General features: G+C 41.4%; 4 protein-coding genes across 7 annotated transcripts; 2 read left to right on the top strand and 2 right to left on the bottom strand.

Moving 5' to 3' along the window:
* Positions 1 to 877: 877 nt before the first annotated feature.
* LOC125976198 (angiopoietin-related protein 4) lies at positions 878 to 2,200 on the top strand. The gene is made up of 4 exons (XM_049732200.2): positions 878 to 1,372; positions 1,445 to 1,555; positions 1,626 to 1,713; positions 2,024 to 2,200. The coding sequence occupies exons 1-4, from the start codon at positions 938 to 940 to the stop codon at positions 2,071 to 2,073; spliced, it is 684 nt and encodes a 227-aa protein (XP_049588157.1). The 5' UTR covers positions 878 to 937; the 3' UTR covers positions 2,074 to 2,200.
* A 562-nt stretch (positions 2,201 to 2,762) lies between these two features.
* Positions 2,763 to 9,008, bottom strand: LOC125976194 (dipeptidyl peptidase 9). 2 transcript variants are annotated; one of them, XM_049732191.2, is made up of 21 exons: positions 8,712 to 9,008; positions 7,715 to 7,805; positions 7,385 to 7,629; positions 7,149 to 7,270; positions 6,893 to 7,066; positions 6,640 to 6,808; positions 6,460 to 6,570; positions 6,252 to 6,380; positions 6,002 to 6,063; positions 5,804 to 5,904; positions 5,563 to 5,740; positions 5,334 to 5,493; positions 5,168 to 5,247; positions 4,923 to 5,093; positions 4,710 to 4,845; positions 4,453 to 4,598; positions 4,219 to 4,365; positions 4,001 to 4,153; positions 3,791 to 3,933; positions 3,467 to 3,578; positions 2,763 to 3,296 (listed from the first exon to the last, which is right to left on the bottom strand). In XM_049732191.2, exons 2-21 carry the CDS (start codon positions 7,768 to 7,770, stop codon positions 3,204 to 3,206), a joined length of 2,688 nt encoding a protein of 895 aa, XP_049588148.1. In that variant the 5' UTR covers positions 7,771 to 7,805; positions 8,712 to 9,008; the 3' UTR covers positions 2,763 to 3,203. The 2 variants fall into 2 exon arrangements, with proteins under 2 accessions (XP_049588148.1, XP_049588151.1); XM_049732194.2 differs by having other exon boundaries at positions 4,923 to 5,075.
* A 135-nt stretch (positions 9,009 to 9,143) lies between these two features.
* dazap1 (DAZ associated protein 1) lies at positions 9,144 to 19,223 on the bottom strand. Of its 3 annotated transcripts, XM_049732197.2 has the most exons (13): positions 19,085 to 19,220; positions 18,755 to 18,862; positions 17,606 to 17,646; positions 16,652 to 16,818; positions 16,354 to 16,419; positions 15,658 to 15,765; positions 15,433 to 15,481; positions 13,198 to 13,280; positions 11,150 to 11,297; positions 11,026 to 11,058; positions 10,749 to 10,898; positions 10,423 to 10,587; positions 9,144 to 9,971 (listed from the first exon to the last, which is right to left on the bottom strand). In XM_049732197.2, exons 2-13 carry the CDS (start codon positions 18,781 to 18,783, stop codon positions 9,805 to 9,807), a joined length of 1,206 nt encoding a protein of 401 aa, XP_049588154.1. In that variant the 5' UTR covers positions 18,784 to 18,862; positions 19,085 to 19,220; the 3' UTR covers positions 9,144 to 9,804. The 3 variants fall into 3 exon arrangements, with proteins under 3 accessions (XP_049588154.1, XP_049588155.1, XP_049588153.1); XM_049732198.1 differs by having other exon boundaries at positions 15,658 to 15,762; positions 18,755 to 19,223; XM_049732196.1 differs by having other exon boundaries at positions 18,755 to 19,222.
* Positions 19,224 to 21,029: 1,806 nt separating this feature from the next.
* On the top strand, positions 21,030 to 23,411 carry gamt (guanidinoacetate N-methyltransferase). The gene is made up of 6 exons (XM_049732199.2): positions 21,030 to 21,295; positions 22,021 to 22,166; positions 22,235 to 22,298; positions 22,368 to 22,435; positions 22,513 to 22,623; positions 23,161 to 23,411. Exons 1-6 carry the CDS (start codon positions 21,109 to 21,111, stop codon positions 23,299 to 23,301), a joined length of 717 nt encoding a protein of 238 aa, XP_049588156.1. The 5' UTR covers positions 21,030 to 21,108; the 3' UTR covers positions 23,302 to 23,411.
* Positions 23,412 to 23,862: the final 451 nt, after the last annotated feature.

The raw sequence follows: 23,862 nt of genomic DNA, 5'->3' as shown, positions 1-23,862 counted from the left end.
ATTCTTTTTTTTTAATTGATTTTTGGATTAAGAATTAATTTGACAAAAATTTAAATGTTTTAATGTTTTTTTTATATTTTTTGGGGGATTGAGAATTAATTTGACAAAAATTTAAATGTGCTATAAATTTGGTTATTAAACTAATAAAGTTTGAATCTGCCTAAATACAGCGAAAGTGTTTCAGTTTCCATTTCGTGGAAAACGTGAGTGGTGTCTGGCTTCATGTGCGTGTCTTGATGTGCGTGCCATTGTTTGTGATTTTGCTGTCAGGCAAGAGCAAGGCTGTAAAGAGCCCGGCGGGGTGAACTTTCCCCTACTTCTCACCAACTTCTCCCCACCATTCCTGATTCATAGCAGCTACTGGCACCAAACAGAAAAAAATATTTTACTAGCTGGGATTTCATTTTCTTGCCTACATATGTCATATTTCACTTTATCGGGAATTAATCAAATAAATAAATAGTTGAATGTATATTGTGTTATTTGATTTTAATTTGGAATCTTTGGTGACAGATTTTAAATAACTGAATGAAGCCAAATTTGTTATTCTAATCTGTGGTTTAAGGTCCTTAAGGTCTATTAAAAACAACCTAACCTTAACCAAATACTTCAAATTAATTAAAGCGTTAATTGAGCATTTAAAATTTTACATAATCTTTAATAAACAATATTCTTTCTACTGCATAAAACTAATGGGATTGTAATATTTTAAGAAAACAATCTTTATCACAATTATGAATGTCTGCCAGGAATGAAGTGCTTGGATTGCGTCATTTTACAAGTGGTGACCTGTTTCCACTCCCCAAACTATCCTCCGTGTTCCACCTCCAAAGCCTTGCAGCCAATCACAGCAAGAGTGCTCAGCTATAAAAACCTGACAATTCCGTCCACAGCAAACCACAGACAACAAGAACAATCCAATCCAAACAAAGCCAAGATGAAGACGCTTCAGACCGCCATCCTTGTCCCCGTGCTGCTCTTCAACGCAGCAGCGGGTTTCCCCGTGGACAGGGGAGCCAAGTACGCCTCGTGGGATGACGTCAACGTGGTGGCCCACGGCCTGCTTCAGCTGGGCCAAGGTCTCAAGGAGCATGTAGACAAGACCAAAGCCCAGATGAGGGACATCACCAGCCGTCTGAAAGCTTTCAACGCCACTATGGTCGCGCTGGAGGGAACGCAGATTGAGCAAGACAAAGTCGTGAAGGCCGAACGAGAAGAGAAGGAAAAAATGGGTGCTGAGGTTAAGGAGATGATGAAGCAGACCAAGGAATTCCACTCCCGCATGAACGCGCTTGAGGAGAAAGTGGATGAAGCGCTTCTAGAGACCACAGATGTCAACAGAGGTGACAACTTAACAATGTCGTTCATCCAGGTGAGTTGAAAGAAACTTGAGTTTTAAAATGCTGAGTGACGACAAACACCTAACAGAAAGTTGTGCTCCCAGAAAATCATGGCGGTGCAAAACAGACGTATCGACCAAATGGTGGACAAGATCAGGCAGCAACAAGACAAGCTGGACAAGCAGAGTTTACACCTGCTGACACTGCAGAAAAAGGTGAGCGTCTTTCCGTCCTCAGAGACAAACGTAGAAGTTCATCTCGACTGACGGACTTCCATCTTTCTAGGTTTCACACAGGGGAGTCCGATTCCTCAGGCGTAGGCACGAGGAGACAACACTGACGGAAAATACGGCGTCGACTGACGGCCAAAGAGGTAATTAAATGACTTTGAAAAACTTTTTCCGTTATATAATGTTCAGAAGTTCAGGTAATTGAAGTGCCCCCCCCCCTCGGGAAAAAAAAACTAGCTCCAGCAATGCATTGAACTTTGACAGTGCTGTAAAGATTGCGTCATGCTAGACAAATAATGAGCTATTTAAAGTGCCACGTTTTAAAACAAAACTAAACCTTTGCCACTCAAAAGTACACAGCCTGACTTGTTGTCAGGGTTGTCTGCAGACAGTCCAAAGTTCAGAGAAATGAGGCCTCCATTGCATGATCTTGACAATGTTATCTCTTTTCAGGGAGGAAGCATTCTGAAAGGAGTCTCCAGTCTTCCTTTCAACAAAGATGACCGCGACAATGATCTGGTCACGGCAAATATCAAAGAAGGTCCGGCTCGCCGAGGAGGATGTTTTGGAACAACACCAAGAGACATAACAACTCTTTGAGGACAGCTCTTATGAAGCTTGCACTCATTTCAATAAACCAACAATGACGTCTTGAGTGAGGCAGCAGAAGAACCAAAGCAAGATGAGAAGAACTTAAGACTGGAAAAACTGGCTGACAAAGTCAGCAAGCACATTTATCATCTGTTTTTTTGCACTGAATTATCAGATTTGTGTTTCTATGCTATGCTGTAAAATTTCTGTCACATTGACAATTATGACAATTCCCTTTATAAGGGCTTTTTAAAACAAATTATTTTTTTGTATTTTTTTAACTTGTCTACATCAAATATATCTTTTGTAAGGAGTGAAAATAAATTTCAAAAATATTTCAAAAGTTTGTGTCTTGTCCTGATCAGGTACCTAAAAATTCCACACAAAGTATGAACACCAACAGCAAAACTTTTGAAATATTAAAAACAATATCTTGGTTTACTTCCCCGTATATTTTTTCCAAATGACAGGAAGCAAATAAATGCGTGCAATGATCGTGCTCATCAGAGCAGTAAGTAACAAGGCCATTAAATCTTTTTAGGAGATTTTACACAGTATGAAGTCAGCTAATATTGATATTTGAAAAAATACCGCAATAATATCCTTTGCACAAATATATATATATTTTTTTTAATCAAAGTTTGACAAAATAGCACAGTACTTAGACAACCTCAATGACAACTAACAAAAATAATTACTTTGTTGATTAAAAAAAAAAAGGTCATTAATGTTGCTAGTGAGGCTCCTTACCAGCTAAGACAGTGAAACAGTGCTCAATATAATTATAAGGGCAAAATGGACAATAAAAACAAAAATATTGTGGACCTCTAGTATGTCTTATGTTGTAGACTATAACTCAAAAGTACTTTCCAAAAGTTGAAAATATGAATATAAATATGAGTAGAAACTTTCTACTAGAAAGTACAACATTCATTAAGTAGCTCAAGACTTTTTGTGCATAAAAACAGATGCACAACAGCGTCCCCTGTTGGAACAGAGTCGTGTGCGCATCATATAAGTGTGAGGGGAAAAAAACAAAAGATCAGAGGTTCTCTTGGAGGAAATGCACCAGCGTGATTTCGTAATGTTCTCCAGACTCTGGACATTTGATGCTGTGCCGTTCATTGGGATAAACCTTAAGACATTTTAAACGGAAAACAGCAACCGTGAACAAACGTCATTACAGCTCTGACTGTCAATCAATTTGTGAAGATTCATTTGAATGACGTCCTTAAATTGAAGGTAAGGATGATATACTTTTATATACAACAGCAAAGTAAAAGTAAGATGTCATTTGAGACCTACCTGAAGACTGTACGGTTTTCCTTCCCGGATGAGTTGGGATACCAAAAAGTTAGTGTGAAAAAAGTGAACGTTCTCGTCAAGAAATCCATGCAGGATCAGTAGTCGGTTTGGTCTGTGGGATTTAACGGCACCATTCAGCACATTCACAGGCAGGCATGGGGAGAACAAACAAACAAACAAACTCCACACTTCTTAATGTTACTTTTTTGTGACAAACCACGTTGAAACATTTTTGGGACATTGAACATTCCTAATAGTTTTTGTTAACATGCTAATGTGGCTATGTGAACTAAAAGCAGTGTATTTTGAAGTGAACGCTCTTACTCATTGGGGAACTTGTTGACGTGAAGTGCAACCGAGCAAGCGTCGTAGCCCTTCTGGTTGTTTTCGGGGGTATCCAAGTAGCGCTCTGTGTAACCGGTGTCATAAGCCATCCACATTGTGACTGGAGCTCCTGCGATGGCAATCTAAACACGCAAAAAAATATTCTGTTAATTCATATAAAAGACAGGAGGAACATGAGGAAAAACTTACTCTGAAGATATCAGGTCTGTGAATGAGGCCCATGAGAGAGAGGAAGCCTCCATAGGACCAGCCATGGATGGCGACACGTTTCAAGTCCACAAACTTGTACTTTTCCGCTATGTAGTGCAAACCCTCTACCTGGTCTTCAATCTCCACCTGACCCTGGTGAAGGAAAATAAGAGTTACATTTCTGCCATCAATTCAGTTTGAGTGAAGAACAGCCATACCATTTTATCCTTCACAGCTCCTTCAAACGCGAGTCCTCGCTGACAGGAGCCCCGCCCGTCGATGATGAGCACAACGTAACCAAGAGATGCCAAACTGTTCATCAGCTGGTATTTGATGCCTTTATATGAATTATTTACCAACTGGACCTGGAAAAAAAACATGAAAAAATTGTTAAACTCAGCAAAAGAAAAAAAAATACATAACTGTTTACAATTAGAATGAAGAACTCAAACCTGAGGACCACCATAGACGAAGATAACAGTAGGATATTTCTTCCCTGGAACCAAACCGTGTGGTTTGTACAAGAGGCCATAAAGCTGAAAGCCAGACTTCCCCATGAAGCTAAAAATCTCAGGATGGCTGTAATTACGGGGGAGATCTGAAAGTAAATCCAGGAGAACATCATTGTGATCAAGTCTAAACAGAACACGAAAAATGCTCCCAATTTATTTCCTATTTCAAAGAAACCTTGAAAAAAGTCACTCAGTACCAGAAGGCTCCATCAGACTCGCCAGGAACTCGGGCTCTTTGTGCAACGGGTTTCCTTCTGAGCTGTTCAGCTTGAAGACGTGCACGCAAGGTGTGCTGGTCAGGCTGCTGTAGTGGCTCACAAACAGGTCAAAGGTCTGCGCAAAAAAACACATTTGAGAGTTGACACATATGCCCTTGTGTGTTTTGGGGTGCGTCGTGAGTGAGTACGCACAGGGCTCACGGAGCAGCTGTGAGAGAACCCAAGCTTGGTGAGTCGCACGATTTCTCTCGGTGACTCGTAGCTCACGACGTACAAGTGTTGCTCGAGGGGCGAGTCTTTTGTTCCCTGGAAGTACACCAGCTTTTTGGTCTCATCCACCCAAATCTGAGGGTTGGGCAAAAACTGCATCAAACACAACAGAAAAAGATCAGAATGATTTGTCACGCTCCCGATGCTTTACGTCAATAGAAGCGAACCTTTGACCCGTGATTGGCCGACACCTCCCACTCCCCGCTCGTCAGTGCCACCTCCTCCTTGATTGGACATTTGAAATCATCTGGTGTTTGTGAAGAATAAAACCAGAGGGGGATCAGTTAACATGGAAAATGCTGACATGAATATTTCGATTTAGCACCAAGATACCTTCAGAGTGTGTGTAGTCTTTGCTCCAGTTGTAACCGCCCCGTTCCAATAGTGTGGTGACCTTATACAGGTGGCAGAAACCTGTTTTGGACTCGTTCACAGTGAGAAATGTGAGCTCCTCATCGTTGCTTTGATTGAATGGGTAGAAGACATCATGGACCTGAACAAAAAAATTGCAGCTTTCTGTCATTACTTTTTTTTTTTGTATATGATGGAGAGGTCCATGTACATTGATCCATATGTCACTCTTCTGTTGGTAAATGATGAGTGGGTGAGCCGTGTCCCCAACAGCCTCCAGGCTCTCCAGTCTGGTGGCGTTGTCCAGGTCTACGGGAATGAAGAGCGACAAAGGTAACAGGACCAATTGGAGATGCTGCTGCCTTCGGTTCATCAGGGCTGCCCATGCACTGAGAGGAGAGTGAGTCAGAGGAGTCATCACTTTTTTTTTTTTCTTCACCACACTAACTTACTATCGACCATCTTTAGTCCATCCAGCTCGGGTGATGTATTCTGCAGTGGGGAACAAGCTTGCGAAAGGCACAAGCAACTCCTTCTCCTGTGTGCTGATAATCTAGAGAGGAAGGCAGATTATTGATCATTTTTATTGGATTGGATGACGACAACAAAACAGACAAACAGAAGCCGTTTCAAAAGGAGAAAACACTCACATTGCCAAGATTGCTTATCTTGATTTCAGCTAATTTCAGGGTAACAGTCGGGTTCTTGCTGCCTGGAAATAAGCAGTTATATGCAATTCAGAACCATTCAATGCAGTTGCTCCCTCTTGTGGTGTAAAATGTATACTACAGCTTTTCATGAAACTTAGGTTCTAAAACGTCTTTTTTTAGAACCTAAATATCTTTGAAACCCCAAATAAAAGTTGTTCTGCACAGATTTGGACACATGACTCAGAAGTACCTGCGCGTGGGTATCGGTACACATCCGTACTACATTCCTCCAGAGCTGGAGATGGAACGTGGATGATGTCAACCTCTGATTCATCCACTTCCTCATACAAGATCCTCAATGTTTTTCCACCATCTGATCCTAAGGCAGCAATCAAAACACAGAGAAAGAAGACAAGGTAAGACATATGAAATAGAAACTATGAAGACATATTTCTCACCATCTTCCGCTGCCGGACACCACCAGTATCCAGTGAAACGATCAAATTCCTCTTGAGTGACAAAAGAAGCCACGCCAGCAGTTTTGGCATCCGCGTTTGATTTATCAAGGCCTGAAATGACATTTCAAAGACAATCAACGCACCGTTGAAGCAATGCTTTATAAAAATCTCCTTTCTGACCTTTAGAGCAGAAGGTGAGCCGCTTTTCTTCGCTCGTCTTGATGCTGGTCAGCCAAATGTCATTTTTATGGACAAAAGCGATCAAGTTCGAATCGGCCGGGCAGATTTTGGCGTCCATGCGCGCGCCTGAACATTTGCTCTTAATCTCACAAGGCTTCATTGGCTCTTGCTGCATGCAAAGAAAACCACAATTCAAAATGAAAATGGATCGGTCCACATGGTGTTGGAAATATTTTACAATTGTAGAACTCACTTTGAAGTCGTTATCGGAACCGTCGACGCAGTAGTAAAGCCTGCTGTTGGCCTGGAACAGGAAAAGTCCCGTTGATCGGTGGTAGTCATAAGACATGATGCCAGAGACCCCTAATCGCTTCCTCTCTCGCAGAAGCTCCTCCTCCCTTGAGAAAACGTTGGCGTGAGGACTGGCCTAAATTGATGGACGACAGGACACGCTCGTGATCAAGCCATTTTGTTTTGATAATAAAGAATGAAAATAAAAACAGGCGCACCTTAAAGTCATCCAGCAGATGCTTCCATGACAGACGGAGAAGGCCCTCTTTGCGTACCTTCTTGGGAATGTCAGAGTAGAGTAAGACGTTTTCCTGACTGCCCCTAATGTGGTAAGGCGTACCTGTCAAATGAGGGGACAAAGCAACTCTGAAATCATGCTACGACCATTTGAAGCAATTTTTTTAGTGGCCTAGTGTGACACCAGTAATTAGGCCCGTTCTTTTCTCCATCTTACCGAGGTAATAGATACGATGGGAATGCCTGCTGGCCTCTTCCTTCTGGACAAACTGGAAGTCATATGGCGCCTTGTTGACGAGAAAGCCTATGTTCTGGCGACGGCCGTGAATGATTTTTTGCAGTTCGACCCACGTATGTTTTGGCACCTGGAAAAGGGTTGAAGTCACATCCTCCATCTCCACAACCTCTGTGCTGTCGGAGAGCTCGTTCAACACCGGCATGCTTGCCAGCGCTTCTCTAATGCTGTGGAGATATGTTCGGATGAATGAAAAAAATAGCACACGTTTCCACTGACAACATAAAAACAAAAATGTTTTAATTTCCATACCTGCTCTGTCTGTCTTCTTTCTTGTCTTCAGTTTTCAGCCTCTTAACAATGTGCATGAAGCGCAGGATGGCCCTGAACCAGTTTTGGGTTCCTAAAGAATAGAAGGTGAGCACAAAATGACCAAAAAAATCAAATGAAAATCCATGTTAAACCACTAGCATGACAAGAACCTGGTCTAACTGAAACATTACACAGAACACAGCTGATCTAATCTAAGCTCACATGCTATCGACAGGTAAACGGTTTCCGTTACTGTGATGACGGGCAAAGTCCGAAAAGATATCGGCGTGCGGCAACATCCTGGCGCTGCTACTCTTCAGCCTAAGCTCTTCCCAAAAAGTCCACAACAAGGTGATCTTGCTTTGGAATCTGATTTTGTGACTGCTGCATGACGCCAACACTTCCACGTCTGTGTCAGTACTTTGGCAAATATAACACGCTCACGGCACATTTTACTAAGCCCTGTGGCCTGTATTGCAAACTGTTCTGTTGCTTGGGAATAGGTGGATATACAAATTCCAACAAGAGGGAGGTCATTCCCTGTGTTGTCAGGGTCAGATATCTCAAAAAGATGACTTTGCAGTTTTGGAGGAAATAAATTGACAAGCAGCTTTAAAGATTTTGACAGTGTACAAAACTTTGTCAAATCTGAAGTTTGAGTAAGTTTAGCATTTATAAATTATGATGTTAGACTAGGGTTCATTTTATTTACTTTTTAAAATCTGAATCTCTCCTCTTGGGCAGTGTTGACAATTGTTATATAAACATATGTCGGGGCAGTATACACAACAAACTGATGGATTTATCTATACATAGCAATGACAACAAAAGTATTTAAACTTGACAAAAACATAGGACGAGTTTGTCGTGTTTCTTTACAAATCTGTTGGGCCTTCCCCCCCAGCTAGCTACAACAGGCTACCTTGGGAATTTACCAAAACACAACTTTAACCAGTTAAACACATTTAAGGTTTGAGTCACATACACACACACCGACCTTGATTTGACTTTATCTTTAGTTGACGACTCACGTCATAGAAAGCAGGAGGAAGTTCGTTGACGTAACTTTGGTCGTCATGTAGCGGACATTAGAATCAGGACTCTCACTTAGCAAGACTGCATTTACGGGTGGGGGAATATGTTTGTCCTTTGTACATCAGCTTTTCTTTTTTGTTTTGATAACTTGTAGCTTGTCTGAGTTGTTAGCAGTAAGTCATGGAGTGAAGACGAGTCACCCGATTCCAATACCCGGATGTGAAAAAATCATATGTTGACGGAAGCCCAGAATTGACAACTCATCGACACTTTTCAAAATAAATACAAATAGTCAAGGAAATTACAATATTCAAAGGGTGTCTACTTACCAAAGTAAAAATAAGTTAGATTATTACTTCAGGATTCCAAAATAAATTAAGAGAAAAGACATCCATGTAACGACTTTTTTTTTAATAATTTGTCCTTTTTGCATAAGTGCATAACGCACCCAAAACAGCCACCTGAGGGAAGTCTACATCTTTAAATAAAAAAAAAAAACAAGCAAAGTGTACATTTGAGTACAAAATTCCTTTTTAAAAAATTGCACAGTTTGTGTATAATATATATCTATAATCTCAATTTCAAACAAACTTGAAAGGCTCAGAACGTAAACAACAGTGACCAAATAAAAACAATTTCCCTAGAATTTAAAGCTGGGGAAATGCAAAACCCTGTTTTCATTTGTGTCAACCATAAATATACATATTTATATGTAAGTCTCTTTTCATATAGTCTATGTGCTAGTGTTCAACAACAATCAAAATTATTGCAAAGTAGTTTTAGTTCTACTATAAAACATTGTTGACATATTGGACATAAAAGCATCTTTGAGTTTCATCATGAATTTTCCATAAATTAGGTAAAGAAAAATATTTGTACAACTCTATTGACCAAATTGGAAGACCTACTTACGTGGAGGTTTCCATCTCACAATGTGCATTTAAAGTAACCCAAAGAACAATCCAACACACATTTACCTGACTCCTTTTGCCCGCGCCCCCCCCCCAGAATATTTCTGTATAAAATTTTACATAATTCCTGTCCCAAAGTGCCAGTCAACGTCGATACGGGTGGAAGCCTTGTACGTTGTGGTTTTGCCCTCTTCCAAACGTGTTGGCGACAGGCTGTGGAGCAGCAGTCGGCTGTGCTGAGCCATATGAGGCTGTTGTCTGACTTGGATCTGCAAAGGTGTGGCTGTACGCAGTCAGGTCCTGAGCGTAGCCTGCGTTGGATGACAACATTTGAGGCCACAGGAAAGTTTAGTTCACAAATAACAGTCTGCTATTTTGCTTGAAATTGTTCCTGTCATCAACCTCTCCAAGGCAAAAAACACCCAAGGACAGTGACACAACAAAAACGGTAGGGGGCGACCTGCACAACCGTATCAGATGTGCAAACCACACCTTGACCATGCTGCCTCATGTGAAATATAATCATTACGCAAATTTTCACAGTGAAAAAATCATCCTGACCAATCAGATTTGCTTTTTGCACAACAGCTTTTCTGGAGAAACCTCATTCCAATAGTTAGCTCTTAGTTCACGGTGTCAAGAATGCATTTCAAAGTCAAAGTCATTCGCATTAAAACTAAGTTGGGACCAAAATTTACCCTGAGGCCTGGGCTGTGCTTAGGTGCAAAACAAATAAAAAAGGGAGAGAAAGACGTTTCTCACCATATTGGCTATACGGAAAGTCGGGCTGCCCAGAGGAAGCTTTGCTCAAGTCCTGAGTTGGTGTAGTGGTAGGAGCAAAGCCTAATGTTGCACTTCCGGGAGTAGTAGGTGGAGGAGGAACCTGCTGAACATACTGTTCTGCTTGAGGAGTGCCAAAAGTGTAACCTGTTAAACAATACAATGATACTCTTAATGATTTTTCTCCATTCATAAGTTGCACATTGTATGATACTTTTGTCTTTCATCCACTTCCCATCAAGTTCTACACTTTCTTCCTGTGAAGTTTGTGCTTGCTATTCCACCTAAGCCAATCGTGTGTCCCTCACCAAATTGAGGTGCTGTGCTGAAGCCCTGCGCAGGGTAGCCCTGAGCCGCAGCAAAACTGCCTGCTGGGGTGGTGACCAGGAACGCACTGAAAGGTGAAGCTGGCTGTGTCGGGGTTCCCCGGCCCGCTGTTAATGGCGGTCCGTAACCACCTGAGCAATTAGAACATTAAAAAAAAAAAGTCATTTTGCCATCATAACGTAAAAATGACTTCAATTAAAGTTATTATTTCACAAAGAAAACATAAGGTGAGATGATTTGGTGAGGTTGAGAGCATACCTATAGGTGGGCCAGTAGTGGAAACCCAAATGCCTTCAAGGACAAAATAATAGTACAACGCTTTAGACAAAAGTAGACTTGCTCAAGGTCCAGTTGAGCTTTTTTAAAAAGTCCCAAAACTCACCTTGTGGCCCATAAGGCTGTTGCCAACTGTGGGCAGGCTGTGCTGGCCAACCATTAGCTGCACTCAAGATGCTCCTGGGTGCCCACTGGCCTGGGCCGAGCTGGCCAGGAGCTTTATTGTCACGGGGTTCTGCTTTCTTTACTTCAACCTGGACAAAAGGACAAGGAGGACACATTTGGTAACGCCTGCAAATGGCCCGTCAAGTCCCCCACCTAGTCAGACCTGTCCATTTATCTTTGTTGTTTGGGGCCAATTTCAAAAGTTTCACTTTAAAAATTATTGCGTAACCAGGAGACAAGTACAGCTATGTGTATCAGGTACTACAAATCAAATTGGATTAAAAAAAAATTGCAAAAATTGTAGAGATGTCTTGATCTGAAAATCTAATGTACCTGAGAAACATAGATTTTTTTTATTTTTATTAATTCAATGAACTGCCTTCTACAAATATAATTGTATACTCTAATATAAAATTACAACTTACCTTTCTGCATCTAAAATATATGAAGAATCTCAATTTATTCTATTTGGAATACGTTTTAAGGGGGATGGATGTTAAGAGAAAATTGCATTTCAATTCTAATAAAATACAAGGTAAACATGCAGAAAGAAAAAAAAAACGAACATTTTTTTCCAGTATAAAACTGAATCTTCATACCGTGTCAAAAGGTACAATTCTGTCGAAAAAGTGACTCAAAAGTCATCCGTTTGTTCCAAGACTAATGAGTTTTTTTTGTGTTCCATTTCTAACTTGCTGTGTGACAAGGCACAGCAACAAACAGTTAACCAGCTGAAGGAAACCGGGCAGAGACTAAGGGGGAGCCAACCAGAAATAGACTGAGGGCTTGAGTTATTGGGGTCACCTTGCAGGAAGAAAATGAATCACAAATTCCACCCAGCTTTAAAGGTGTTGCTGGCAAGCCTCTCTTTTATCGCTGTCGACCCAATTAGGCGCAAGTCGGGTAGTGGCCCCTGCTTGCCGCCGCCGCCGACAGCTAGCGGAGCGCTTGTTCCCGTGGGCATCACAGCTTGCTGTGATGGATACCGTGACTTCTGGAAAGTCCCCAACAGCAGAACTGGGATTTGTAACTCAGTTTGATGTGCTCCATTTTCTAATTTTGTAACTCATACCTCCCCCCGAGCTCCCTCAAGTCCCGGTGTAAGGTAATGTCAAGTCAAGAACAATGGATTAAGTTGAGGCTTGATGCCTGCTGGAAAAAAATCAGGGCAAAGTCAAGAGGGGGTGTCTTAACTGGAGCGTTTACAAGTTGGGATAAATCTATTACCCAATTCAGATTGGATGTAGGCTAGATATAATGAGAAAGCCACATTTTAATTAAGGTATCCTGAGAGTCATTATTTTAAGAATAATCGAGTCAATTGCCACGTTTAAGTGGAAATAGACACAGTGACTATAATGGTTGTTGTGTGTCATGAATCATTTACTTTTTCTCTTGCTGTAATCAGATTACTTATGCCAATCCTGGCATGCGCCATAAAATCGTCAATTTTTTTTCAAGTGTGATTTAAGAGACCTCCTAAATTCAGTTTTTGTAAAGCGGATGGACACAGTATGGAGATTCTTTGATTGAGGTCACTGATTTTTTTTTTTTTTTAACGTAAAAGAAGACATGTTGACGTGGAAGTGACCTGCCAACCAAATATCAAAAAACAAAAAAGAAACAGAACTGATTGGACCAATCCTTTAGGTCAATTCTACTCATATTCATTGAGCTGTGATTTTAATTATAATTATGTAGGCTTACAAATATATATATTTTTTTCATAAGAGAATTACTTTTGAGATTGATATTGCAACCTAGAGGAGTGGTCAGTTTTAAACAGAGCCTTGGGCGACAAGCCCTAAAATATCCAAATTCAGAGTTGAACAGTTTATCAAAAATGTTTTTGTGTTCAGAAGCCGGATTGTAACATATTGCAATGGGAGTCAAATTGTATGCAACGGCATTGCATTCCACTCTAATATAAAGTCAGTCGCCAAAGCCTCTGTTTGATCTGAAGGTTAAAATAAAACTACAACTACACACTTTTTTGCCCATGATGTCGTGAAAATGCATGTTGACAGCCTGGTCCACTGATTGTTCGGCCTCGAAAGTAATAAATCCAAAACCTAGCCAACGACCAAGAGTGAATCAAGGTAGCAGGGGGGGGTTGTGACAACACAAGATGAAGAACAGTATCGGGATTCGGCAGAGTGAGGACCTGTCAAGATTGAGCGAGAGGCTCTTGGGGTTTGGATGACGTCGCACGAGCGGGAAAACAAACAAAATCCAAGACTACAATACCTGCAAACATTGCGTTGGAGTATTTGGACCATGAAGTGACCATTGGACATGAAGGATGGATGATAAATATTCATGAATTAATTAGAAGTCAAAAGGTATATATTTTCTGCGGTTTCATCCAAACCCCACCTTGAATGGTCCTGGGTATTTTGCTTCGGAGCACATACTTGTGGCAGCCATTGTTAATGCATTACAAAAAACATGGAGAAACACAAACTGTAGAATGCCTAGCGCTTTCTCCAAGCTTTCCCAAATTTGAGATTTGACTTTTGAGTCAGCCAGGATAAGCCAAAATTCAACAATAAAACACTGCAAATGGTAACACAAAGATATAGGCCAGAACTGCTCTCCCAAAAATGAATTTTCATGGGGCACATACAAAGATCACCAGGAACACACACACAAAAAAAAACTAATTTATCAAAATGTAGGTTTTAAATGTAATTTTGACGACTGAGCCAAAATTAATAAAAACAAAAACACGGACTTTCAGACAATATTTTTCCAAATGCCACAGTGATCTACTTCTACTTCAATTAAATCAACTTTCCACTTTGGCAGAACTAGGCTGAGTACCCATCTCTACTCGGGGAGCTAACCTGAATTCGCTAAAACATCCTTAGAGACAACGAGATTTCAGAGACCTCCAGCCAAGTATCCCCAAGTTATGTGGCCTATTGATATTAATAACATCTGTCAATGTCCTCAATCTCAATTTAGGACTTTCTATTCCAAACTACTGTCAATCATTTTACGCTATATTTATGCAATGTAACAAAATAAAAAATATCTTCTAACAGTTCTGACTTTGTATACACCCCAAGAACCAATTGAGCGTTTGGGCCTTTTTTCGAAAGTTTGGCCTGTACCTCTGTGGTACCAGTCAATGCACAGTAACCTAAAGGAGAAAAGACAAACCTTAAAAGACACAGTTAATCACATTCAAACAATTCACGAGGAGAAGGGGAGGGGGGCACAGAGGAAAAGAAAATATAAAGGGCGTACTTGCAAATATACTTAACTTTTCTACATATGGGGGGGAAAACATAATATGCCATTTAAGGTACACGTATCACTTATGTGCAAACTCAAGGTGAAGAAAACTTAATGCCACGTTATACATCACGTTTTAAAAGTTACGCTTACAACGATTGTGCAATGGTGTTAACTGGTTGCGTTGGGTCATGTTAAAGTCCAATGACAAACTATTCCGTTTCTCCCAACAGAGGGTAAATGGAGTGAAGAGCAACATAGAACATGTCGTGGCCACGGCATCGTTACGATGTAGGACAAATGTAGATGGAACAGATGTGACTGGAGGTGACTGGGCCGACCCGGGCTGACACCAGCATTGCCGGTGGCTGCTCTGATTTCCAGTGAGGCTGAAAGTGTCACTATACATGGAGGATTGAACGAGATGCAATTATGTTACTTCGACTTTCAGGCAGTTCATAAGGGGGCCCTTTTTTTTTATATGTAACATCAACCCTTGTTCTTGTGAAATACACAATCACTGAAGGTCAAATCGCCTTTGGAACTCAAACTGCTCTCTCTCTCGCTCTCCTTTTGCATGTTGACCATCTGGCTGCCTCCAACGTCTCCCCATTTTAGTTAACGCTTTTCCTCCCAAAGCATCTGCTAACTACTTGCCATTAAATTTGTGCATCTCTGATTGTTTTTCTCTCAAAAAAAGTCACGCAATGAATCCTTAAAATATCCTCAAAATGAGGTATCAAAAGTCTCGACTGTTATTTTGACACAACAGAAGTCATACTGTCTATTTAGTGCACGCTAGGATAGCTTGGTATGACCTCAAATGGAGCGCTGCAGTGATTAAATGTCATTTCCACAGTTGAATGGTCTGTTTCTCTTTGGGCCAGAATAGTTTGTCATCAGATTTAAGATGGTAAGGTATTGAGGGAGGGAGGGCGGGCGGACGGGAGGGAGGGTGGGATTGAAAACGGGATCAGCTTTTACCTCGGGGCCTCTGCTTCTCCGCATCATAGATCATTACCACCTCTGTGACCTTGAATTGGACAAAGGGAAACAATGGACATTTAGAAAACGCAGACGGGGTCCCTTCGTTTACCTAAATCATGAAAAAAGTCCATTTGCTCTTTCCTATTCCATAAAACGAGCTTTTTTTTTTAAATTTGAATTAAGATGTCCCAAAGAGTCATAAAGCCGAGTGACAATACTCACCACGCCGAACCTATTGAAATAGTCCCTGAGTTCAGGCTCGCCACAGTTATGGGGAATTCCACCTACAAATATCTTCTTCGATTTATTGCTATCGGCTTTGCTGCCCTTCTGAAAGAAAACAAGGAGTGTATGGATTACAGTGTCTGTTAAAGGCTATCCCTGGGGGGGGAAAAGGCCACTTAGCCATCATCTATTCAGGCGCTGCAGAAGAAATTAGGTTCTCCTCTTGCCCTGGGGTATAATTCTTAACATGTCATGTCAACGCAAACACTAGTCTCCACAGATCAGGCAGGGAACACGGCTTCCTCCGCTCACTCCTCTTTGCAGTCGCAGTGCACGACACTCCGACTGTAAAGGCTCGAGGCTGCTCCCGCGAGAAAGACCTCCATCATAATACATCTTTTGATTATCGGGATTGCTTTATCCATAAACGCAGTCTCTGTGTTTTTCTAGTGTTGGGCAGATCCCTTACATTTGCAAAACCAGCACTTTCCAGAAAAAAAAGGAATGTCAAAGAGTGCAAGCCACTTTCAACACTTCATATTGGTCAATAATAAAAAATAAAATGGGGACTGACCAAAAGTATTGATTTGTGAAAAAAAAAAAATAATTCCCCATTGGTTGGTTATTTGCTTAGTTAGCAATTATTACACCTAGCACCGTCTGGCAAGAAAAAAAAAGTCCCATTCTACTCACCCAGCCTTCCTTAGTTCGAGTCTTTTCAGGTTGCATTCCTCGAGGAGTGCATGGCTTCGGGTCAATCTGACGGCATAGAGAGGAAATATTTACCCACCGATGTCAAACGTTTATCTGAATAAATGATTGATGAAGTGAACTGCTAAATTTGAATTTAAACAGGTAAATCTTGCTCAGCAAACAAATAATCCGTTTTTGCTAGTAACATGTATACCACATTTACCGCTTTCTTGCACTTAGCTTAACTGGTTTCTTAAAATATGCACATGTATTGTTTCAGGAGTCTTTTCACACTTACATTTCTGCCGTCTAAATTGTGCGGCTTTGTCTCCAGCACCGTCCGTACACAATTGGGGTCTTTGAATTTGACAAAACCAAAGCCTCGCGACTGATTAGTGGTTTTGTCCTTCATTATAACACAATCTACCACTTCCCCATATTGTGAAAAGTAGTTTCGCAGGGTTTCTGAGGGAAAATAAAAAAAAAAAGAAAAGAACGATTAAATCATCATAGCAACACCGCAAACGTGAAATAGCTACGAGGGGCGGACACATTCATTCGGCGTGAAAAATGGAGCTTGGAAAACACAAATGAACATCTTTAAAGTGATTCCTAAAGGACTGGCCTGATGTCAACTTTCATAGCGCCGCAGCCCCGAGATGCCGCCACACGCCTACTGAGTCCAAGTGAGCAAGTTTCAACAAATGAGGAGTCTGTAATTGCTTTTCTCATTGCTGGGAAGCCCTGCGGTCAATGCCAAGGGAACAAGCTGAGTTCCACACTGCTGTGCTTGTAATCTTTATGCTACAGTGCCGTTAAGACACACAAGTCCAAAGTTACACGGTGGTCAGACGAGAGAGAAATCATCAGTGAAGAGTTGAGACGCGGGCTAGAGCATCTCGGAGAAGGTTGTGTAACAACACCAAAGTCACGTTCAGTCATGTAAAAGGAGCGAGATTCGAACCACTCCAAATGTTCTCATGCTAAATTAAAGTACTGGGTGGGGGGAATATTCCAATGATGAGCAAACCTTGTTCAATACGTTAACGTCACAGTCGTTGGAGAGTTAACTAAATGAGATTGTATTTAGCAACACACCTATTCAAATGGCACCGTTTTGGCTGATGATTATTTCAACAGGAATGCTTGCGTATTCAACAAAGCTGTCACGCTATTGGGTGTAGTTTTAAGGTTACCGCAAAAAACATTTTCTTTTAAAAAGCAAGAATAATATGACAGTTATGATACTTACCTTGTGTGGTGCTCCAGTCCAGCCCACCAACAAATAATTTTCTACAAAAAGAAATATGAAATGACCATCACAAGTTCACAGATGGAAAGAGAACACACAGGTTTGGGTGCATAAAAACAGGTACACCAATGTAAACAGTAATGAATCCATTTGTACACAGTTAGGTAGATGAGGACACTGTCAGGTACGTGGCTGCAAACAGTATATCGTACATTGGTATACAGTCAGACGTCAAAGTGCAGTCAAGTACATAAGTGCACTTAAGTCAGGTAGATTGATGTAAACAGTACATAGGCGGAAAGAGCCAGCTTCACCGGTGTAAATCCAAAATTGCTGCCTGCAATTAATTATGTTAGGAATCAATTCATAAATAAACTCTCAGTAATTGTCAAATACTCAATTGATGTAAATTAGACTGCTCAGGTGTACATGTGACGACAGTAAGTACATGGTGGTGATTTAAGCACTAGTTTCTCCATCTTTCCGCTTTATTTAATCTCACATGCTTCTGTCATCATCTATTTAGCCAAGTATGCTCGTTTTCACCCTCCAGTTAACAGCAAATTGTGAGGGTACAATGGCACAGGCTGCAGCCGGCTGTATCCAGTCTGTAGTCGGAGCACGGATGGATGCTTGGCTCGGATGCTGACACTTGACAGTTTATCATCCGTACGATCAAACTGGGTACATTTAATCTACGACCGTGTGAAAGATGGAGGACTAGCCGGGGAAATCATCTCAAACAGTCCCGCGGTGCCCGCTAAGTGTCCTCTTGGCCAAGTCAGTCTGACTTGGGCTTCACTGGCAAATGTTAGCTTGGTTAGCGCAGATGCTCCGAACCGAGAGAAAAACACAACCGGCATAAGTGAATAGCGAGAGTATTGGGATATTTCCTGAATAAAAAATGTGGCTGAAGACAAGGTCAACGTCGGACGTTTGTACTCAAGCTGCCGTAATAGCAAATTTCCACAATAAATGTCACTTTTTGCCCTTATTTGCAGGTGCTAGCGCTCTGGCTAACTTACTAGAGCTAACCTAGCTCGTTAGCTAATGCTAGCTGTCAAAGAGAACAGTGCAAGTTATATTCAAAATAAGAATTTCGGAAACGACTCCATGCCTTGTAACGGCGCTTGGTAGGAAGACACTTACCCGATTTCATCGCCGATTAAGTTGTTCATTTCTGAGTTTGGAGCGGAGGGGGGGGCTGCGTGAGCTGTGTGGCCGCCGGCTTCTCGCTTGACTGCTGCCCCTCTCACACTGAGAGCGAAGCAAGGAAGGTCACTCCGCTTTTTGGTTCAAAACTGCTCTGCGCAATGACGACACGAAAGTGTGCACCGCCTTTAAAGGAACACTGCACCGCGACCACCACCGCACCGCACCGCACCGCACCGCAGCGCAGCAGCCCGAAGAACACCACTGGATGATCGCAAACAATTCATCCAAAGAAATAACCATTACAAATACTACCTCCTCACTTACATTGTCTATTTTTTTTCACGTGCAGCATCAATGGTTCAAATATTCCGGTGTTTGAATAAAGGGATGTCAATTTATATTTACGCACACAAACACGCACACTATATAGGTTCACGCGCATCACGGCGACCTTTGACCTTCCATGAAGACAAATAGAGAAGGTGCTGCCGTCTTGTGGCTCAAGTTGTCAAATAACCAATCTTATTTTGTTAAACTCGCCCTAAATGACATAATTTTAAACCTGTATGCATTACTTAATGCATTTTAAAATGAAATTTGAAATAAATAAAACATTCACTCTTAATAAATGTAACTAACCTTAATGCAATTTAAAGTCATTTATAACTGGTGCACATTTGCCACATTCTTGAAGACAGACCCACGTTGGCATCATTTCAAGGGGGTGGCTTTATTTTCAGGAACTCACAATACTGAATAGGGGGGAATAATTTGAGACCTCTACATTCTCTAAATGTTAAGAGAATTGTCCTAGAGACTGTAGAACCTCACACAAAAGGCCAGCTTTTGTGACATGGCTACAATAGATGATCTCATCAAAATGATAAGTACATTTCATTTAGCTAATTTCAACCAAACTATTCGCGTATATAATGCCACAACATGAAAACCGCAGTGGTAAAGTTGCTGTCGATGCCTGTGAGCGCTCACATTAATATTCACAAGCAGTGTAGCTAAAGAGGCCCCTGCAGCATGAGAGGTAGGTGGACATTAAACCATGACTACACAAGGACCCTCAGTGAGGAGAAAACCCCACTCAGCCTCGGCTAATGTGCCTGAAGTGCATGCTGGGTAATGGTGGTCCAGGTTGATGCGAAGAGGGCAAAAATGAACTCTTTTGGCTTATTGTAGTGTCATTGTGCTGTGTGTAATGTTGCACGGGGAAAAAGGTTACACATTATTGTACATGAATGATAGGAGAAACATTTACTTGTGTTAATATTATGTGCTTTGTTGTATTATTGTTGATGTTACAGCTGCACCTACTGTGAAAATGAATTAAGTCAACAAAAAAATCTGTCTCATTCTGGCTACGAAAATATACAAATCTATATAATTTAACAATTGCAAAGTAACACACAATATGACCACGACAAATCATAGACTCAACACCTGCAACATTTGGTTTTGTAAATATGCAACGTTGATTATTTTTGCACACCGAAGGGGTGCTATTTAAACAGCTGTGGCCTAGAACAGATGGACTGTGTGTCTGAACTTTGTAACCTGTGAAAATCTCCATACATTGGTGCTTCTCACGCCAGTGACATGCAGTGAACTTTATGACTGCTGAGGCACCACTTCACTGGAGTCAGACATAAAAGTGTGAACAGAAAATGAAAGATTAGTTTTTCAATTTTGACTTGCATTGAAACGACCCAAATAAGGTCGCCCGTCTATTTTTCTCTTCTTCACATGCTAAAAAAGTCCAGCAGAGGGCAGCAGTGCCTGACTTGCCTACGCTGACCTCACGTCCGTCTCATGTTTTACATCAAGGACCACGTCAAAAAGTATTTAGCTCTCCAAGTACCGCCATGACGCTCAAATAAAGTAAGGAAGTTGGCCAAAATACAAATGGATTGTACTTTTAAAAATTGTATGCGACAGGTCTGCTCAAAAATCAAAAAGGTAAGAGTAATCACTCTAATGCGAATCAACAGACCAATAAGCGTTGACGCTCAGATTCAAGAATTAGCAGCAAGAAGGTGTTTCAAGATGACGATACTATTTTAAATTATGGGACTATATATCTTATTTAAAACGGATATTGCAACTATCTTTAACTTTGCCTCAGATGAGTGGCTTGAGATTGCAAATTATTCACCCGAGTGGGGCATCCAGCACGGAGACAATCTCGGAGGCGAATGAGCGCCGTGGCTTGCGCCTTTGACCTGCAATGCCAACAATGCCCCGCAGCGTCAGCACTCCAGAGCCCAATATAAAACCCTTGCCTCTCGCCTTTCGCCCCCCCTTACGCCGTGCAGACAGTCTTGCCGGGCACAAGCAAAATGAGCAGCAGCGCCTCAGTCGATCAACCCATTTTCTCCAAGGGGGAGGACTGCAAATCCTCGTGGCACGACGCCACCGCTGGCTACAATGAAGCGGATACTCACCTGGAGATTATGGGCAAGCCCGTGATGGAGCGTTGGGAGACCCCGTACATGCACTCCCTGGCAACGGTGGCAGCATCCAAAGGTTACTTGACCTTGTATTTTATTATCTTAATGTAAATTGCCCCATAGTTTTATTTTATTCATTGATCTATTTCTTTAACATTAACCACCTTCTAAATTTTCTTCTGTGAAAAAAAAAGTGATTTAATATGGCATGCGGATGTACTTGCGGCGAATTAACAAAGTTTTACTTCCTTTTTTGATCAAATTTCTGGTGCACACTTAGATGGGGGGGGGGGGGGGGGGGAAGTGAACAGAATCCAGCAGCTGTCATGGAAATTGGCCAAGAAGTCTGCAGAGTGTGGTGGGGGGGTCATTTTTGCTTTGTGTGAAAATAGACTCACACACTCCCATGTGCGAGGGAGGACAAGTGTCCGGACCGAAAGTTTCTCGGCATTGATAGTTAGTTACTAAGTTACCAAACTATTGTGGTACTGTAGTTTACATTTAAAAAGGCAATTTGCCTCCTACTATGGTGTAAGGAATTGAAGGCCAATAAATCAACCAGGAACCCAGCAACGACACCTTAAGCATCTACTAGTCCACTCACGTCTATTTATATTCTTGAAACCCTGTAAGCTTTCTAGTCACACCCAACTAACTTCAACAGGAAACCTAAAACATTTTTTAAATCACTGCAATACCTATCAATCTATTTTGTTCGATTTACTATGGCAATTTTGAAGGTCAAGTTTGAAGAGATCATTTCGGTGGATATTATTGGGTCTAATGATTTTTGTCATTCAGGCGGTCGGGTTCTGGAGATCGGTTTCGGCATGGCCATTGCTGCCACTAAAGTGGAATCCTTCCCCATTGAGGAGCACTGGATCATCGAGTGCAACGACGGCGTCTTTAGCCGACTGGAGGACTGGGCCAAGTCTCAACCACACAAGGTCTATAGAAATTTTTTTGGGACCCTGGTCTGTTAAGACTTTCTGCTCAGTTTTGGGTGTCGTCGTAGGTTGTCCCCCTCAAGGGTCTCTGGGAGGAGGTTGTACCCACCCTGCCGGATAACCACTTTGACGGTATGAAATCACAGTCACATTGACTTCCTGCAAACCACTTCTAACAAGCATTTTGTCTTCCCTTCTTAGGTATCCTGTACGACACATACCCTCTGTCTGAAGACAAATGGCACACACACCAGTTTGACTTCATCAAGGTTTGAACACAATTTGGAGCTGTGGCAAATGTTAAAAGTGGAATCACATTATAAGTTGGTACTTTGTGTGTGTGTAGGGTCACGCTCACCGATTGCTGAAGCCCGGCGGCGTCCTCACCTACTGCAATCTGACCTCCTGGGGCGAGCTGCTCAAGGGCAAATATAACAATATCGAGACCATGTTTCAGGTGAGTTGCTATCATGGTTGTATGAATCGCAATTGCAGTCTGTGTATCATCATAAGTTTGGCGATACAACAGTGGAAAGGAGGAGGGGGGAAAAAAAAACGTCAATTAGGACAAAGATGAATTTGAAGTTATTTCCCAAGCTATGAGATCATAAATCAAGACATACATTTCAAATTCCCTAAAGATTAACACGCCACGTTTATCTTGGACACATGGCAAGACCAAAGTTCAATTTTTATTACGTTTTTAAAGCTGAACTAAGACCTCCTTATCATTAAAATTCAATTGAATTGACAATTGATTACAAACAGGTAAACATTCACTCATGATAATTATGGTAATCAATCAGTGGTTCTTGTCAAATATCAAGATGTGTTTTTTTACAATCAGCATTAAGGGTTTGTGTAGTTAAGACAAAATGCATCTCCACTGTACATCAGCCTTGAGTTCAGGACAAACGTTAACCTGCTGCAATAGGGCAAGGTTAGGGATAACAACGTCTTGAAGCTTTACTGAGCAAACTGTTAATGATTTCAGGAGAGCCAGGTGCCTCATCTGCTTGAAGCCGGCTTCAAGAAGGACAAGATAAGCACGACCACCATGGACATTGTACCTCCCACTGAGTGCAAATACTATTCCTTCCATAAGATGATCACCCCCACCATTTACAAAGAGTAAAGTGCAAAGCACTGCGGAAGATTTTTTTTTTTACTAGTATGCGCCTTCTCTGACTTTCTCTCCTCATTTTTGTTTGCCTTCTTTCAATAAAACCAAGTCCATGGCATGAATCATTGAATTTTTCAATTTATGCTAGCGTGTCACAAGGGAACAACAGGGCAGCTTTTACACTCCACAGTCGCCCACTTCATTAGACAAATTTAAGCAGCACTTGACTCAGCATTAGCATTAGCACGCTCAGTTAATAAGAGGTGTTTAATGTCGACAAATGCAGACTGGCGACAAAGTACTGTATACATTGCTGTTAAAAGATAACCGTACAAGTCATATGAACACAAAAATATAAACTCATTAGATGGACAGAAAAAGTCAGATGGGGAAACTTAGTAGTGGGTAGATTCCTTTTTTTTTTTTAAATGCTTGAAATGACCTTTGTCAAAGTCAGAGCAAGTGATTATTTTTCAAATTAAACAAAAAGCACAGTTGCAATGAAAACAATAGCCAGATTTTCGCTTGTACTTTTTCTGCATTGTCTGCTGTCAAATTGAGATTTGGCGCTAT

The sequence above is a fragment of the Syngnathus scovelli genome, chromosome 10 (genome assembly GCF_024217435.2).
Source record: "Syngnathus scovelli strain Florida chromosome 10, RoL_Ssco_1.2, whole genome shotgun sequence".
NCBI lineage: Eukaryota > Metazoa > Chordata > Actinopteri > Syngnathiformes > Syngnathidae > Syngnathus > Syngnathus scovelli.
The sequence above is the reverse complement of the archived record's forward strand: the minus strand, read 5'-3'. Positions and strand labels throughout refer to the sequence as shown.